The sequence below is a fragment of the Peromyscus californicus genome, unplaced genomic scaffold (genome assembly GCF_007827085.1).
Source record: "Peromyscus californicus insignis strain IS unplaced genomic scaffold, ASM782708v3 Scaffold_18__1_contigs__length_77618521, whole genome shotgun sequence".
Classification (NCBI taxonomy): Eukaryota; Metazoa; Chordata; class Mammalia; order Rodentia; family Cricetidae; genus Peromyscus; species Peromyscus californicus.
Window position 1 is genome coordinate 25,977,454 of NW_026294480.1, and position 14,852 is coordinate 25,992,305.

Here is a 14,852-nt window from a genome sequence, read left to right on the forward strand (position 1 = left end):
TGCACATTCTGTCTCTCTGTCTCATCTCCCTCTTGCTCTCACTCAATCACACATGTGCCATGCTGCATGTGTAGCAGTCAAAGGCCAGCTTGAGGGGCTCAGTCCTCTCTCCTCTCTCTCTCTGCAGACCCCAGGGATCAAACTGAGGTCGTCAGGCTTGGAGGCAAGTGCTTTTACCCACTGAGCCATCCCAGCCTGAGACTTTATAAGTTTGAAATATTTGCAGTAAGAACTTTTGAGTCGGGCTGGAGCGATGGCTCAGAGGTTAAGAGCACTGGCTGCTCTTCCAGAGGTCCTGAGTTCAATTCCCAGCACCCACATGGTGGCTCACAGCCAACCACCTACAGTGGGATCTGATGCCCTCTCTGGTATAACGTTGTACATGCATAGACATTAAATAAATAAATCTTTAAAAAAAAAAAAAAAGAAAGAAAAGGAAAGAACTTTTGAGGGGCTGGAGAGATGGCTCGATGGTTAAGAGCACTGGATACTCTTCCAGAGGACCCAGGTTCAGTTCCCAGCACTGGCATGTTGGCTTACAACCCTCTGTAACTTCAGCCCCAGGGGATCCAATGCCCTCTCCTAGCTTCCAAGGGTGTGAGATGCACAGACATACATCTGGCAAACACTCATACACATAAAAATAAATGAAACCTTTTAAATGGGTAGGGGGGTGGTAGCGAACCCCTTTAATCCCAGCACCAGGAAGAATAGGCAGGCAGAACTCTGAGTTCAAAGTTAGCCTGGTCTGTAGAGCAAGTTCCAGGACAGCGAGGGTGACATAGAGAAACCCTGTCTTGAAAAACCAAAAATAAATAATTTTTTTTAAATGGGGATTAGGGCGCTTTGGGGTAATATTTTTATGTAAAATGTTTTTCTCATAAAAATTTTGGTTCTAAAATTTGACTTTATGAAAAAGAAAGTAGAATGTCTCACTCACTGTAAGACGTTCTCAGATATGAGAAGCCAATGTCTTCTCTTCTAGTGTTTTCTATTGTTTCTATTCAGCATTTTTAAAAAATCTTCATGATGTGGTAGTTGTTGTTGTTGTTGGTGGTGGTGTGTGTGTGTGTGTGTGTGTGTGTGTGTGTAGGTGTGTAGGTGTTCACTCCCATGGGCATATATGTAGGTTAGGGGAGGGCTTCAGGTCCTCCCCCTCTGTGGCCGCCTGTCTTCTTCCCTTGAGACTGAGTCCTTTCACTAAACTGGAGCATGCTGATTTTCAGCTAAGGTGGCAACTAGTGAGCACCAGTGACCCACCCCACAGACCCGATGCTGGGGTGGCAGGCAGGACCGCCTCTCATTTCAACGTGGATGCTGGGATCTGGACTTACAGGTCCTCGTGTGTGCATGGCGAGCACTCTTAGCCTTGTCCTCAGTCCTGGTTAGATCTTTGTGTTGAGCTAAAATTAACTGTTTTAAAACACATAAGTAAGGGGCACTCCCCACTCCTGCTCTGTCCCACTCCACCCTCTTCTGCTGCCCATGCATTTCATTTCTCTCTTACCAGGAAACGGAAACTGAGCTAGACACTTACGAGATGAGTTTAATAAGAGTTGTGAAAGACACGTTACACCTCACAGCCCCCCACGCCACCCCACCCCCCTACCACCTTTGGGACACTTTATGATGCACCAACTCAGTGGATTAATTTCGAGTAAATATGATTGGGCTTTTTAGTGAGTTTTAAATTTGTTTTTATGCTGAGTATTCCATAGAAGAAAAGAAGATAAAGTCATTGACACTTGGCCTAAGGGAAACCTAGGAATATCACATACGGGTTTCATTTCTCCTGATTTGCCCTCCCCCTCACCATCAAACTGAGGAATTGATTTTACAGTCTTGGCTATCCTTACACAATGTTAGGCGGTGTCTCCCACCTATATAAACCTTACCTGCTGTCTTTATCACTATTCTCATTTCACCATCTTTTCTTTAAAACTTCTGAGATTTGGCAAGTCTTTTTATCCCCATTTGGAAGTTGAAAAACCTGAGGCTTAGGGATGAGAAGCCAGAGCCTGGATCTACCAGCTCCCTGCCTGATCTTCCTCTACTAAGGATGCTGACTTAGGTGCCTGCTTCCACACTGATCTCCCTCTCCTGATGATGCTGACTTAGGTACCCGCTCCCACACTGATCTTCCTCTACTAACGATGCTGACTTAGGTACCCATTCCCATACTGATCTTCTTCTCCTGATGATGCTGACTTAGGTGCCCGCTCCCACACTGATCTCCCTCTCCTGATGATGCTGACTTAGGTGCCCCCTCCCACACTGATCATCCTCTCCTGACGATGCTGACTTAGGTACCCGCTCCCACACTGATCTTCCTCTCCTGACGATGCTGACTTAGGTGCCCGCTCCCACACTGATCTTCCTCTACTGTCTTAGGATGCAGAAACCCTGGAAAGCTATTAACGTGGCTTCTGCTTCTCATTGTGCCAGGAACTTTGGGGAAATCCCACCCCGGGGGACAGATATGTCCCCACCAACTGTGGACCAGCCCGTACCCCATGCCACCCAAACACTGGACTCCCCACAGAGAGCCTGCAGGGAGCTGCACCAGAGTGTGAGCCACACCCTGAGACTGGTAAGACTGTGTTATTGTTGGTGCCATTGAGAGTCAGGGATAAGTATTGCAAGAAGATGATTTTGAGGAGGGAAGAAAAACTGCTGACGGAAATCAATATTTAGATGTTGACCTCATGGAATCGCTGTCCTTGATCACTGTGCCTAGCCCCACACACACACCCCTGCATATGCATTCCACGTTGAGTGAATCCATGTTTGGTCTTCACTTTGGGACACAGATGAGACATTAGGAATGGATTCCCCTCCACATCAGAATCTCCATAGTCTACTTGTATGAGATCAAGTGCACCGAGAAATGGCAGTAAAAACCTCCACAAGGAAAAGTAAGAAGTAAATAAATAATAACGTAGGGAAAACTACCTAAGCATGATAAGAGACGGACTGACAGCATGGAAGCAGAAATCACAGCCACCTACATCTTGAGATTCTTTTTTTTTTTTTTTTTTTTTTAAGTCAAGCTGAATTAAGTGACGTCCCTGCTTCCTCAGTGGAAGGGGAAACTTCTAGTGGCTGGTAATTACTGTAATGGCCTGATAGCCACTGAAGTGTTGGTGGTCTGTGGTAATAGAAAAATTGGATAGCTCCCTTGTCAATCAATGCAGTCCCATAAAATTTTTATTACGTTTTATTTACTTTGTGTGTGTGTATGTGTGTATGTAGATATGTACATGTATGTGTGTGTGTGTATAGGTGTGTGTGTGTGTGCGCTCATGCCAAGGTCACAGGGCAATTTCCCATAGCCAGTTCTCTCCTGGGGATTGAACTCAGGTCTGAAGGTAGACAGCAGTGCCTCTATCTACTGAACCATCTCACCAGCTCAGGGATGTCCTCCAGATTTAAAATTTGGAAGTGTAGAATATCCGCCTCACGCGTTTTTTTGAGACAAAGTCTCATTTTATTGCCTGTGCTAGCCTGGAACTTGTGAGCGCGCTGCATGGTCGGTCCTGGGTGCATGAATCCCAGGCACACACTACCACACCTATCTTCTACCTACACACTGTTGACTGCTCACAGAAAAAAATGCAGACCCCCGAAGCACTCAGTAGCTCCTCCTCCCTTGGTCAGTGATGAGTCTGTTACCATGGATTCTGTTCCATCTTTCAGGTTCAGTTCACAATCACTCGCTATTGAATAAATGTTCAAAGGACAATTTTCATTAGCAATTTGACTTTACTGCTAAGCGTATTAACTTAAATGGGGTTCCATTTGTGGAAGACGAAGGTTCATGGAGGCAGTTCAGGATGGCACCTTTCAAAATAGCCTTCATTTGAGACCAGTCAATGCCCATGTACATCCTAAGAGTGCACGTTCTGTAGAATAACTGTCCGGACGTTCTCCTGGGATCCTACATTGCCCTCCAAATTGGAGAAGCAAAAGATTACTTTCTTTTATCAACAAAACCAATCTCCTCCTAATTTGAAACCATGCAGAAAATCTATCCACTCAAGGAATTATTCTAGACAGGCTAATTTTCCTAGTCCTGAGGGGTTTGTGCCTTGAGGAGGTGTTTAGACAGGCAAGCTCTTTGGACCGGAGAGGCATTTAGTCTCCCAGCCCCAGGGCCAAAGAAAAGACATCTGTTCTGTGTTCCCTGGTACTTCTCCCTCTGTTCCGTCTGCACTTCCAGCCCTCTGCGGGTGTTTGTCTGTCCTCTCTGGAACTCCCACCAAGGAATAAGTCTTAGAGAAAGGAGCAGCCAGTAAATACAAGTGCCAGGAACTGATGATGTTTAATATGTAACAATACACGTGCTATATTTAATTAACATATAAGTCACCTGGAAACGTACTGTGCTGGTTATCATTGATTTCTCAATGCAAGGAGACTGAGAGAGTTGGTGTGATAATGCTCTGGCGCCCTCTAGGGCTTTGGAGGTATACCTGAAGTGTTTGACCCGCATATTAAATTAAATGACTCCTATAATTTTTAGGGCTTCTGTCTTTTGTGTGGTGTTTCCATTCTCTTTTCCAGTTAAAGGGGGCCAGCAGAGACCTTGACTGTTAGGCATAGCCCTTCTTCCTTCTAATTTTATCATAAATAGCTTAACTGCTTTCCAGTGTACAGGAAAAATATTCTTTAAAAATCTTAACTTTTTTTTTTAAAGGAAAGATCCCAAAACACATAATTGATAAAAGAAGGAACTCTTTACCTTAAAAAAAAATTCTGATTTTGGGGCCCATGAGATGACTCGGCAGGTAAAGATGCTTGCTGCCAAGCCTGAAGATTTGAATTCAACTCCTGGGACCCATATGGTAGGAGGGAGCTGACTCCTTACAGAATGTCCTCTGACCTCCACACATGAGCCAAGGCACCATGGGCCCACACATACACACACACATTAAAAATAACTAAGTTTTTGAAGTTCTGATTCTTGGAACATGTCTAAAAATGACACAAGGCAAGAAGCACATGGACATCATACCCAGGCCAGGTCTGAACCCAAGCTATGAAAGAAGCAGTGACTCCTAGCAAGTCACACTAATCCTCAGTTGCCGGCCTCATGACTCTGAGGCATCTGGGAGGTTTGTCGGTGTATACTGTTCAAAGCACTGTCTAGTAAAACAGTATGCATTATGTGTATGAGCATATGTGATTTTTCCTAAGGAAAAAAATCACATAAGAATGTACATGCCACCAGGTGGTGGTGGCGCACACCTTTAATCCCAGCACTCGGAGGCAGAGGCAAGTGGATCTCTGTGAGTTGGAGGCCAGCCTGGTCTACAGAGCAAGATCGAGGACAGCTAGGACTGTTACACAGAAAAACCCTGTCTTGAAAAAACAATGAAAAAAGAATGTATATGCCTAGCATGTATTCAGTAAGTTATGTACAGGCACACACAATTTTCCTGAGATGGTTTTCAAAAAAGAAGAAAGACTAATTAGTTGTTGTATGCAGGAACACGCCACCCAACTATAGCTCTACTGGCCGTGAGGGCTGACCTACAGCCCAGACAGTGACCGGGTCTCTTAGTTGGCCACTCTTAAAACCAGGAGCAAGGGCGAAACCCTCCAAGGACTCACCACAGCTGCTGTGAGAAAAGCCCGAAGAGGTGTAGGGAGTGTAGACAGTCTATTTGTTGCTAGCCCCATAATGAAAGGCAGTTGGTTGTCTTTATTATGAAAATTAGGAGTTTTTGACCCAACTGAGAAGGAAATTTTCAAGTTGCCAGAGCCCCCAGAGGAAATCTCCATTGCTGCCCTTCTGTGTGTCCTCTTGGTCCTATTGTGTGAACAACGGGTTCGGTATCAGTCAGAGTCATGTGCTGTTTCTCTTCTCAGTGTGGTACCTACCACACTTCTTAGCCTCAGATGCCCACAGAAGGCGGCGTTCAAGCAGCTACCATGTCAGCAGGGCTCCTGCATAACAGGAGTGGCATGGCAGGTCCTGCTGAGCCCTGGTGACAGAGCCTGCTCTAGGAGGAAGCTACGCTCTCATCCCAGAAGACCTCCACGCTGGGGATGTGCCCTTTAGTGGACATTTGGTGGGGCTTCCAAATGAAGCCTTATTTTGAAAGGCAGTCCAAGGGTTGCCCCCAGATAATGTCATCTCCCTCAAATAAAATGAGGGGCTGGGGCTGGGGCCCAGTTGGTGGAGGGCTTTTGTGGGTGCATGAAGCCTTGGCTTGGATCCCCAGCATCACACGGATTGGTTGTGGTGGCTTACACTTTGGGAATTTGAACACTCGGAAGGAGGCTCAGGAATTCAAAGTCATCCTCTGATATGTAGTGAGTTCAAGGTTAGCCTGGCATACGTGAGAACCTGTCTCAAAATAACAAACAAACAAAACATCTGACGATACACACTTGGCAGTCACTCAGCTCACCAACAAAAACTGCATAAAAAAATTACCTGTTAGGGAATGTTTAGTAAGCAAATCTGAAACTGTCACATGGCCTTTTACAGCCAGAGACATAGCTCGTGGGTTAGATCCCTGAGCCCACATAGTGAAAGAAGAGAGCATACCCCAAGTTGTCCTCTGAACCACCCTCTACACACACTAGCTTTTGATTCACTTCCTCTTGTAACACTGCTGCTTTTCCCTGTATTTGGTGTCAGCAGAAGTAAGGACATTATGCTTAAGAGTTCACAGGCACAGGTATGTAGGGTGCTTGCCAGCAAAGCTGACTACCTGAGTTCAATCCCCAATACTTACATGGTAGAAGGAGAGGCAGCGCCTACAAGCTGTTCTCTGTCCTGCACATGCACACCATAGTCTACCCACACACATACACACACATAGTAAATAGATGTCATTTTAAAATTTTTGTTTTTGTTTTAGTTTTTTCAAGACAGGGTTTCTCTGTGTAGCTTTGGAGCCTGTCCTGGAACTCACTCTGTAGCCCAGGCTGGCCTCGAACTCACAGAGATCCACCTGTCTCCCGAGTGCTAGGGTTAAAGGTGTGCGCCACCACCGCCCGGCTAATTTTTAAAAATTCTTTTAAGAGAGACTGGGCTAGCTACATCAGTGCTACCAAGATTTAGTCCCAGCGCTCAGGAGACAGAAGCAGATATCTTGAGTGTAAGGCTAGCCTGGCTAGCCAAGGCTACATAGTGAGACCACGTCTTAAGGAAAAGAGAGTGCCGAGGATAGAGTTCAGTGGTGGAGAGCTTGCTAAGTTCAAATGCTTAGTACCACCAAAAAGGAAAAGAAACATGGTAGTTAGAATCCAATTATTCGGTATGGCGCTGAATTGGTTGGGAGAGGGGCTTGCCTAGCATGTACAAGGCCCTGGGTCTGACACACACATCCCCCACCCCCGTGCCACATAAACTGGGCACAGAGGTGCAGACCTGTAATCTCAGCATTTCAGAGCGGGGTAGTGACGAGACCAGAAGTTCAAGGTTGCCCTTGGCTACATAGCAAGTTCAAGGCCAACCTGAACCGGACTTTGTCCCCAAAACCAACTGATAGCCGGGCAGTGGTGGCCCGGACCTTTAATCCCAGCACTCTGGAGGCAGAGATTGGAGGATCTCTGAGTTCAAGGCCAACCTAGTCTACAGAGAGAGTTCTAGGACAGCCAGGGCTACACAGACAAACCCTGTCTCAAATAACCAAAAACCCAATTGATGATTTCAGAGGGGAGATGTGAGAGGAACTTAACATTTTGGGTAACACTTCTCAAGCCAAGACTTCTCATGGGTCTGAGCCTGTTTCCCCACCTCAAAATGAAACATGTCAAAGGGAGATTAGCCCAGGAGAGTGTGCTCGCAAGGCTCTCCAAGGGGACACCTCCAGGACAGAGTGGCTCTCAGAGCCGTTCAGGGACTTGGCTTCCCCCTCCGCTCCCTCTCCCTGCACCTCAGAGCTTCCTGTGCCTCTCTGCTCTTGACCTGTTGTTCTCCTCACCACTTGGACCAAACTATCCCTCCTGGTCCCCTCTCAAGCTCCCTCCACTTGCTGGGGTTTTTCTGGCTTTTCAATCTCCTGCTTCTCCAAGTCATGTCAAAGGCAGAGCTGGAGCTCAGTGGGGACCCCACCTGGAGCATTCTGCCATTCCCCTGAGCGCCCGTCTCCTGTGCTAAAAAAGCAAGCCTTTTGGCTAAGTGTGCGGGCACAGGCCTGTCTTGGAGGCTGAGTCACGAGGGTCAACAGGGCTCTACAGAGAGACCATCTCAAAAGGCGAATGGAAAAAGTAAGCCTCTTGAGTCTGGATGTTCGACTGTTGGTGCAATCTGAGGCTAAAGCCACTCATGATCAGACAATTGCAAGGACAGGACAGGACAGGAAAGCTCTGCCCAGTCTAGTCGAAGGAGTGAGACCAATGGCATCTCTCTTCCCAGAACTTCTGCCACCAGAGGTGCTCGGGTCAAGAAATCCAAGCAGGGGATTTCTGGTGTCTCCTGTCTGAAAGCAAACAGAGAAATGGGCACGTTTAAATGTCCATGCTTCCTGTTTGAGTTATTTTAAGACCATTAAAGCAGGGTGGTGGCTGTTAGCTTCGAGCACTCTGCAATTGGAAAGACAAAACCAGAAAAACCAGAAGGTATATATGTAGGCTGTGGAATGTCCGAGAAACAACACTGAGGTTATTTATACTTTTTGAGAACTCTAGAGGGCTTCTGTTTGCTTACCCTTCCCCTTTCATCTCCTCTACCACCCTATACAGGATGGGATGGCTCCTCAGGCCACCTTTCCCCAGGGAAGAACAGGGAAGCTCACCCTGACTGCGGCGAGACCTCCACAGTCACAGAGCAGCAAGTCGGCCAGCCTGTGTCTCCCAGGACCACGGAGCCTGAGTCCCAGGGCATATCTAAAGTGAAACCAGCCAGAGAGCAGAACACGGCTCCCAGGGACAAGGCCTTGCCTCCTCCTGACTTCAGCAGGCCTCGGGCTGCACCTGGGGACAGCTCTCCCAACACCAAGAGAGCAGCTGTCCCCGTGAGCATAGGAGCAACACCAGCTACTGCCATCCCTCATGTCTCCCTTATGTCCCAAGAAAGGAGCCGAGGTCCCACCAAGGCCTTGGAAACAACGGGACTCTGCACACCTAAAAGCTTCAAGGATGGTGCTCAGCTTGAAGATACAGCTTGTGTGTCTGGGAAGACGTCAGATGCCAGCCCCTCTCTGCCAGTGGCTACTGACAGGACCCTGTCAGGGAGCAGAGAGAGCCCCGTGACAGACATTGACAACTTCATCAGGGCAGCCTCTGAGGCAAGGTCACAGTCTTCTCAGAAAGCAGACCGCAGGTCTCACCCAGGCATTTTTAAGGACCAGCCACCGGAAGGAGCTGGGGATGGCAGTTCCCACCATGCCCAGGCAGTCAGGAGTGACCAGACATCCTCCCCAGCGAAGACTGGGGGCACAGACTCACCCCCGCCCCCACAGTGGGCCTCCCAGCCTTCCGTTTTGGATTCCATCCATCCTGACAAACATTTTGCTGTGAACAAGAACTTTTTGAACAACTACTCCAGAAATTTTAGCAATTTCCATGAAGACAGTATCTCCCTGTCGGGTCCGGGGGACAGTACAGAGGCATCTCTCTCATCCATGTATGGTGACGCCGAAGACTCATCTTCGGACCCCGAGTCTCTTGCCGAAGCCCCACAAGCAGCTGCCGGGAAGAGCTGGTCACCTCCCCATTCTCATGGGTCCTCTCCCAAGGCAGGTACTAGTGAGTCTGAGGATGAGCAGATAGAAATTTGCGCCACGGGTGGTTGCCCTGCCACCCCGGTGACTGCTCATCCCCCTGCCCAGGCTGCACTCCGTCGGGTTCTACCACTCCAGCACAGTGCTCTGAGGGAGCCGGTGGGAGACTCCCGTGAAAAAGCCTGCCTCTTGCCGGGCACCTCCCACACTGCCATCCCAAGCTCTTCCCAGCCGTTGTCCTTCCTGGATGTGAGCTCTCAGGAGCACGAGGCGCGGGTGGGCATAAATGCTTCACAGAGCCACGGGTCCTTATGCACAGAAGAAACCATGGCCCCCAGCAGCAAGAGCTCACTCATGGGAGACAGCCAGTCTTCTGAAATGACCAGCCGTGGTCACAACCCGCCATTTGCGCTTAGGAGCCCAACCATGGCAAATGGCTTGGAATGTGACCTGCTGGATGGGGGAACCCCACACCAAGAAGCAGTTGCTGCTAGCGTGATGCACAGTGTGTACACCCTGGGTGCCGAGGGCCCCAAGAATGGGGAGGCTGTTTTGGCAAACCTACACATCGCCGAGAATCGCAACCTGGATGACTTACTACAGAAACCAAAAACCATCTCCAGGAAGCCCATCATGGCCTGGTTTAAAGAAATAAATAAAAATAGCCAGGGTACACATTCGCAAAGCAAATCTGAGAAGGAACAGTCATTGACGCTGGCTACGAGTCCGGGCTGCACCAGCCACAGCAAGGGGGTGCCTTTGCCCAAGAGTCCTCCTCCGCTGCACAAGAGTCCGGAAAACAAAGACCTGCCCAAGAAAAGCCCAGTGGAAACACTAAGTAACTGTCAGAAACCCAAGTACGGCCCTAAGCTGAAGAAACTGAATGGCAAAAGCAAAGTGGGTCCTGAGGCCCCTGTGGCCAGCTCTGGGAAGGCTAATGGGACCGATCACAAGAAGACCTTGATTTCCCCTCAGGCCTCCCATAAAATGCTTTCTAAGGCGGCATCACACCGGCTCCACAGAGCTGACCAAGAAGAGCTGAACAACACTCCTGTGGATACCCCCAAGCCTCCCCAGGGCATATCTGAGGGCAAGCCACCCCTGGCTGCCTCTGGGTCACCAAGGACCTTGTCGTCAGACACCATCATCCGAACCTTGACTTTACCCCTGACCTCCCCCAAGACTCTCCCTGAGCAAAGTGCAAGTGGTAGGTTCCACATGGCTGTCTCCTCAGAATCTGACACAAGCCGTCCAACCACCTCCAGGTCCCCTGGGTGTGGAGCAGAGGGCAAGGTGCCCCAGGGTGACTCTGAGTCAGCCAGTCCCACAGCACCAAGGAGCAGCATGGCCTTGGCAGGGGTCAGACAGAGCAAGCAGTTCACGCCCAGCCAAGTGGACTTGGTGGTGTCAGAAGCAGCCCAGCCCCGGGGGATCGGTGAGAAAGGAAGTGAAAAAATCACTAATGATCCCCTCGAAAAGATGAACCCACTGAAAACAGTTGATATTTCTTCTGAAAGAATGCCAAAGAATGCATGTGGTGACAAGCCACCTGACGGTGACAGACAGGGAGGGCTCTTGACCCAGAGCGCCTGTCAGGAAAAGAGTGGAATCAGCCTCTGGCAGTCAGCAGGATCATCCCCCAAACACCCACCCCCTCCTCCCTCTCACACCTCCCAGGTGGAGCGGGAAATGCGCAGGTCCTTGGGCATGGCCAAACCAGCCTCCTCCCCGCAGCTGCCTGCTAAAACGCCAGATTCCTCCCAGGGCCGATCAAGTCAGATGCCAGCCTCCCTAGGGGTGCCCAGGAATGGTGTACCCATGGGCCCTGGGGGAGAGGAGCAACCCTACTTCACACCCAGGCCAGCCACCAGGACTTACTCCATGCCAGCTCAGTTCTCAAGCCACTTTGGACGAGAAGGTCCTTCCCCACCCAGCCCAAGTCGCTCGCCTCAGGACCCCCAGGTCCCTGGGACGAGTGTCAGTCTCTCCGAGGCAAAGACGGCCAAAGGCATGACTAATGGACAGGGTACGTACAGTGTGAAGCCTCTGCTGGAAACGTCAAAGAACCTGCCGCCAACGGATGGCGGGGATGGCCGTGCTGTCCCTGAGACGAGCTGCCCCATCCCAGACAAAGTCAAAGCCACCAGGAGACATTACTGCCATGAGCAGAGTTGGCCCCATGAATCTACCTCGTTTTTCTCTGTAAAGCAGAGGATCAAGTCTTTTGAGAACCTGGCCAATTCTGACCGGCCTGCAGCCAAATCTACAACATCCCCATTCTTAGCTGTGAACTCCAAGCCTCCCATTAGCAGAAGGTCGTCTGGCAGCATCCCTTCAGGGAGCCTCAGCCACCCCAGTGATGTGACAGCAAGGTCCCTGAGAAGAAGCCTGAGTTCCTGCAGTGAAAGCCAGAGTGAGGCCATCAGCCTTCTTCCGCAGATGACCAAGTCCCCGTCCAGCATGATGCTGACTGTCTCCAGGCAGAATCCACCAGAGCCTAGCCACAAGAGCCCCAGCTCAGACCCAAAGAAATCACTTGTCCCCGTGGGAATTCCCACCTCAACAGTGACCCCAGCCTCACCCGTGAAGAGGAACAAGTCCTCAGTGCGCCACGCCCAGCCTTCCCCTGTGTCCCGATCCAAGCTCCAGGAGCTGAGAGCCTTGAGCATGCCAGACCTGGACAAGCTGTGTGGTGGGGAGGACTACTCTGCTGGTCCAGGCACCGTGCTCTTCAGAACCCAGCTGGAAATCATCCCCAGAAGGTCACCTGGTTCCCCGGCTACCTCTCCGGCCGGCTCCCCAGCTCGAGGCCATCCAGGCCTTGACGGACCAGCCTCCCTCCCATGTCCTACAAACGGTAGGACCAGAGTCTACCCAGGAGGAAACAGCTCTCCAACCAGTGAGCCTGCAGTACCCGCTGGAGCCAAGGAAGGGGATGAACCTGTGCGGGCCCTGCCTTCCGGAAGAAGCTGGTCAGTGAGGTGAGTACTCTCCCCCTTAGGTAAACCGGCCTGCTTCCATTGAGAATACTTTTTAGGTTTATTAAAAAGATGCAAAAGTAATAAGGGGGGGTCCCCATGCTATATCTCCCCAGCTCTTCCTAATCAACATCACACACAACCCTAGTCCATTAGTGAGAAATAAGGATTTAGCCTTCCACAACCAACCATATGCCCAAAGCCACAGACTTCAGATTCAGCTGGATCGATTCCACCAATGTTCTTTCCTATTCCAGGATCCAATCCAGACCACAGTGCATTTTCTTTTTTCTTTTCTATTCTTTTCTTTTTTTTTGGGGGGGGGGCAGTGGTGGTGGTGTTTTTGTTTTTTGAAAATGGGTTTCTCTGTGTAACAGCTCTGGCTGGCCTCACTCGCTCTGTAGACCAGGCTGCCTCCTGAGTGCTGGGATTAAAGGCGTGCCCCACGACCACCCAGCCACACTGCATTTTCAGTAGCGGTCCTGGAAGCCACACATGCCTGCTAATATATGGTTCTGAGGACATGAGTACCAAGCAAGGCGGGGGGGGGGGGGGGGGGGGGGGGGGGGGGGGACGGGGGACGGGGACCGGAAGGCTGTGCCTCAGGGACTCTCTGGATCTCCAAAAGCGGCTGGAGTTAAGTGTGAAACTCTGAACGTTTGAAGTAAACATATCAGAAGTTGTCTGCTAAACTCGGGCACTGGTCCCTTAATATCCTAGAGGGATCCCCAAACTCACATCCTCCACTGTCAGTGAAGGACATTCATGCTGGCCTCGCAGGATTCTATGGTTACTCTGGAGGGGGAGTTATGCCCAACAGGAGGCTGGAAGGTCAGAAAACACCCACAGATGAGTCCTTAGGAAATGGCGAGGTTCCTTTTTTTTTTAATATCTAACCTTCTTCAAATGTATTTTTCACTTAGTTTGGATCAACTCCTTGCCTCAGTGGGGGACCAGCAGAAATTACAGGCCGTTTTATCGTTAGTGGGGTCAAAATCTACCATTTCTACTCTCATTCAGGAAGTGAAGGCACAATCAGAGGTGAGTGGACACACAATATCCAGGGATGCTGCAGCAGGAGCATCACTGGTGGGTGGGGGCAGGTGCTGGTCTGTTTGCCGCAGCTGGAGGGGCTGGACCTTGCTGCGATGGGAAATGTCAAGTCCCCTACAGCAACTGCTCACCAGCCTGTCCGCCCCAGGGATGGAGTCTGCAGAGGAAATGCTCAATGACTGGGTACCTCTGTCCCTTGCAGTGTGGACATAGACTAGTAAGGGGAGCCACCTGCTGGTAAAAGGCTCACACTGTTATAGCCCCACGTGTGCCCTGAAGCTGATTTAAGTAAGAGCTGCTAACCCCCAGTCTACAGGACAAAGACACAGAATTTAAATGAACCGTATGTGTGACCGTGAACAGTAACCAAAGAGAACGTGAGTTCCCATCTAGAATGCTTCTTGGGGTAGTAAGAAATTGAACCTCGACAGATGAGTATTTGTAGAGAAAAAGGCAAACAGGAATGACTGATAAATACTGGGTGACTAATGTCATCTGCAAACATTATTACAGCAATTACCCACACACTTGGTATCATCTGGGGTTTCTCAGTTAAGATGCAGCCTTACCATCTAATGGGCCAGGATGGTGAGGAGATTGGGGGTGGGTGGGCACAGGGGTAATAAAGAGCTTAGTTCCCATTCCATTCCGATGTCAGCCTACCTGGTTCAGGTCCATACAGTCAAGAGCCTTAGTGGAAGCGAATGCTTTCACTTTGAGTGAAAGGGACTATTCATCAGCTCACCACTTCCTTCAATGCCAGGTATGTGTCACAGGCCGCAGTCTCACTCTGAGACATTGTCTCATTCTTGCCAGGCCTTCTTGACTCCAAAGGTGTCGTAACAGATAAAATGTACAAGGACACAGGAAAGCCTCAACCAGACACAGACATAAGATACATTCTCGGAAGGCAGAAGCAAAGCAGTGACTTCTGTGCAGACCGAATGCCAGGCCCTGCCATAGATAGGTCTGACCCCCGGAACAAGTGTGCAGTTTGGTGTCGAGGACCATTCCTGCTTCCATCAAAACATAGTTGTCTTCCCCTGTCCCTCCTTTGATTTCGGCTGAATTCAGAAGAGAATGCAGAGCTCGCCTTACCCTGCAGTCTTTGTGCTTTTCTCACAGAGTGGGGTCTGCAGGC

The 14,852-nt window shown here is 49.8% G+C and overlaps 1 protein-coding gene across 6 annotated transcripts in view; it reads left to right on the forward strand.

Moving 5' to 3' along the window:
• Pdzd2 (PDZ domain containing 2) overlaps positions 1–14,852 on the forward strand; it is a 375,253-nt gene that overhangs the window by 347,573 nt on the left and 12,828 nt on the right. For all 6 annotated transcript variants that reach the window (XM_052743096.1, XM_052743092.1, XM_052743095.1 and 3 more), the window contains 3 exons: positions 2,446–2,590; positions 8,701–12,661; positions 13,582–13,699. In XM_052743096.1, coding sequence (XP_052599056.1) covers positions 2,446–2,590; positions 8,701–12,661; positions 13,582–13,699 — 4,224 coding nt within the window. The remainder of the gene's footprint in view (positions 1–2,445; positions 2,591–8,700; positions 12,662–13,581; positions 13,700–14,852) is intronic.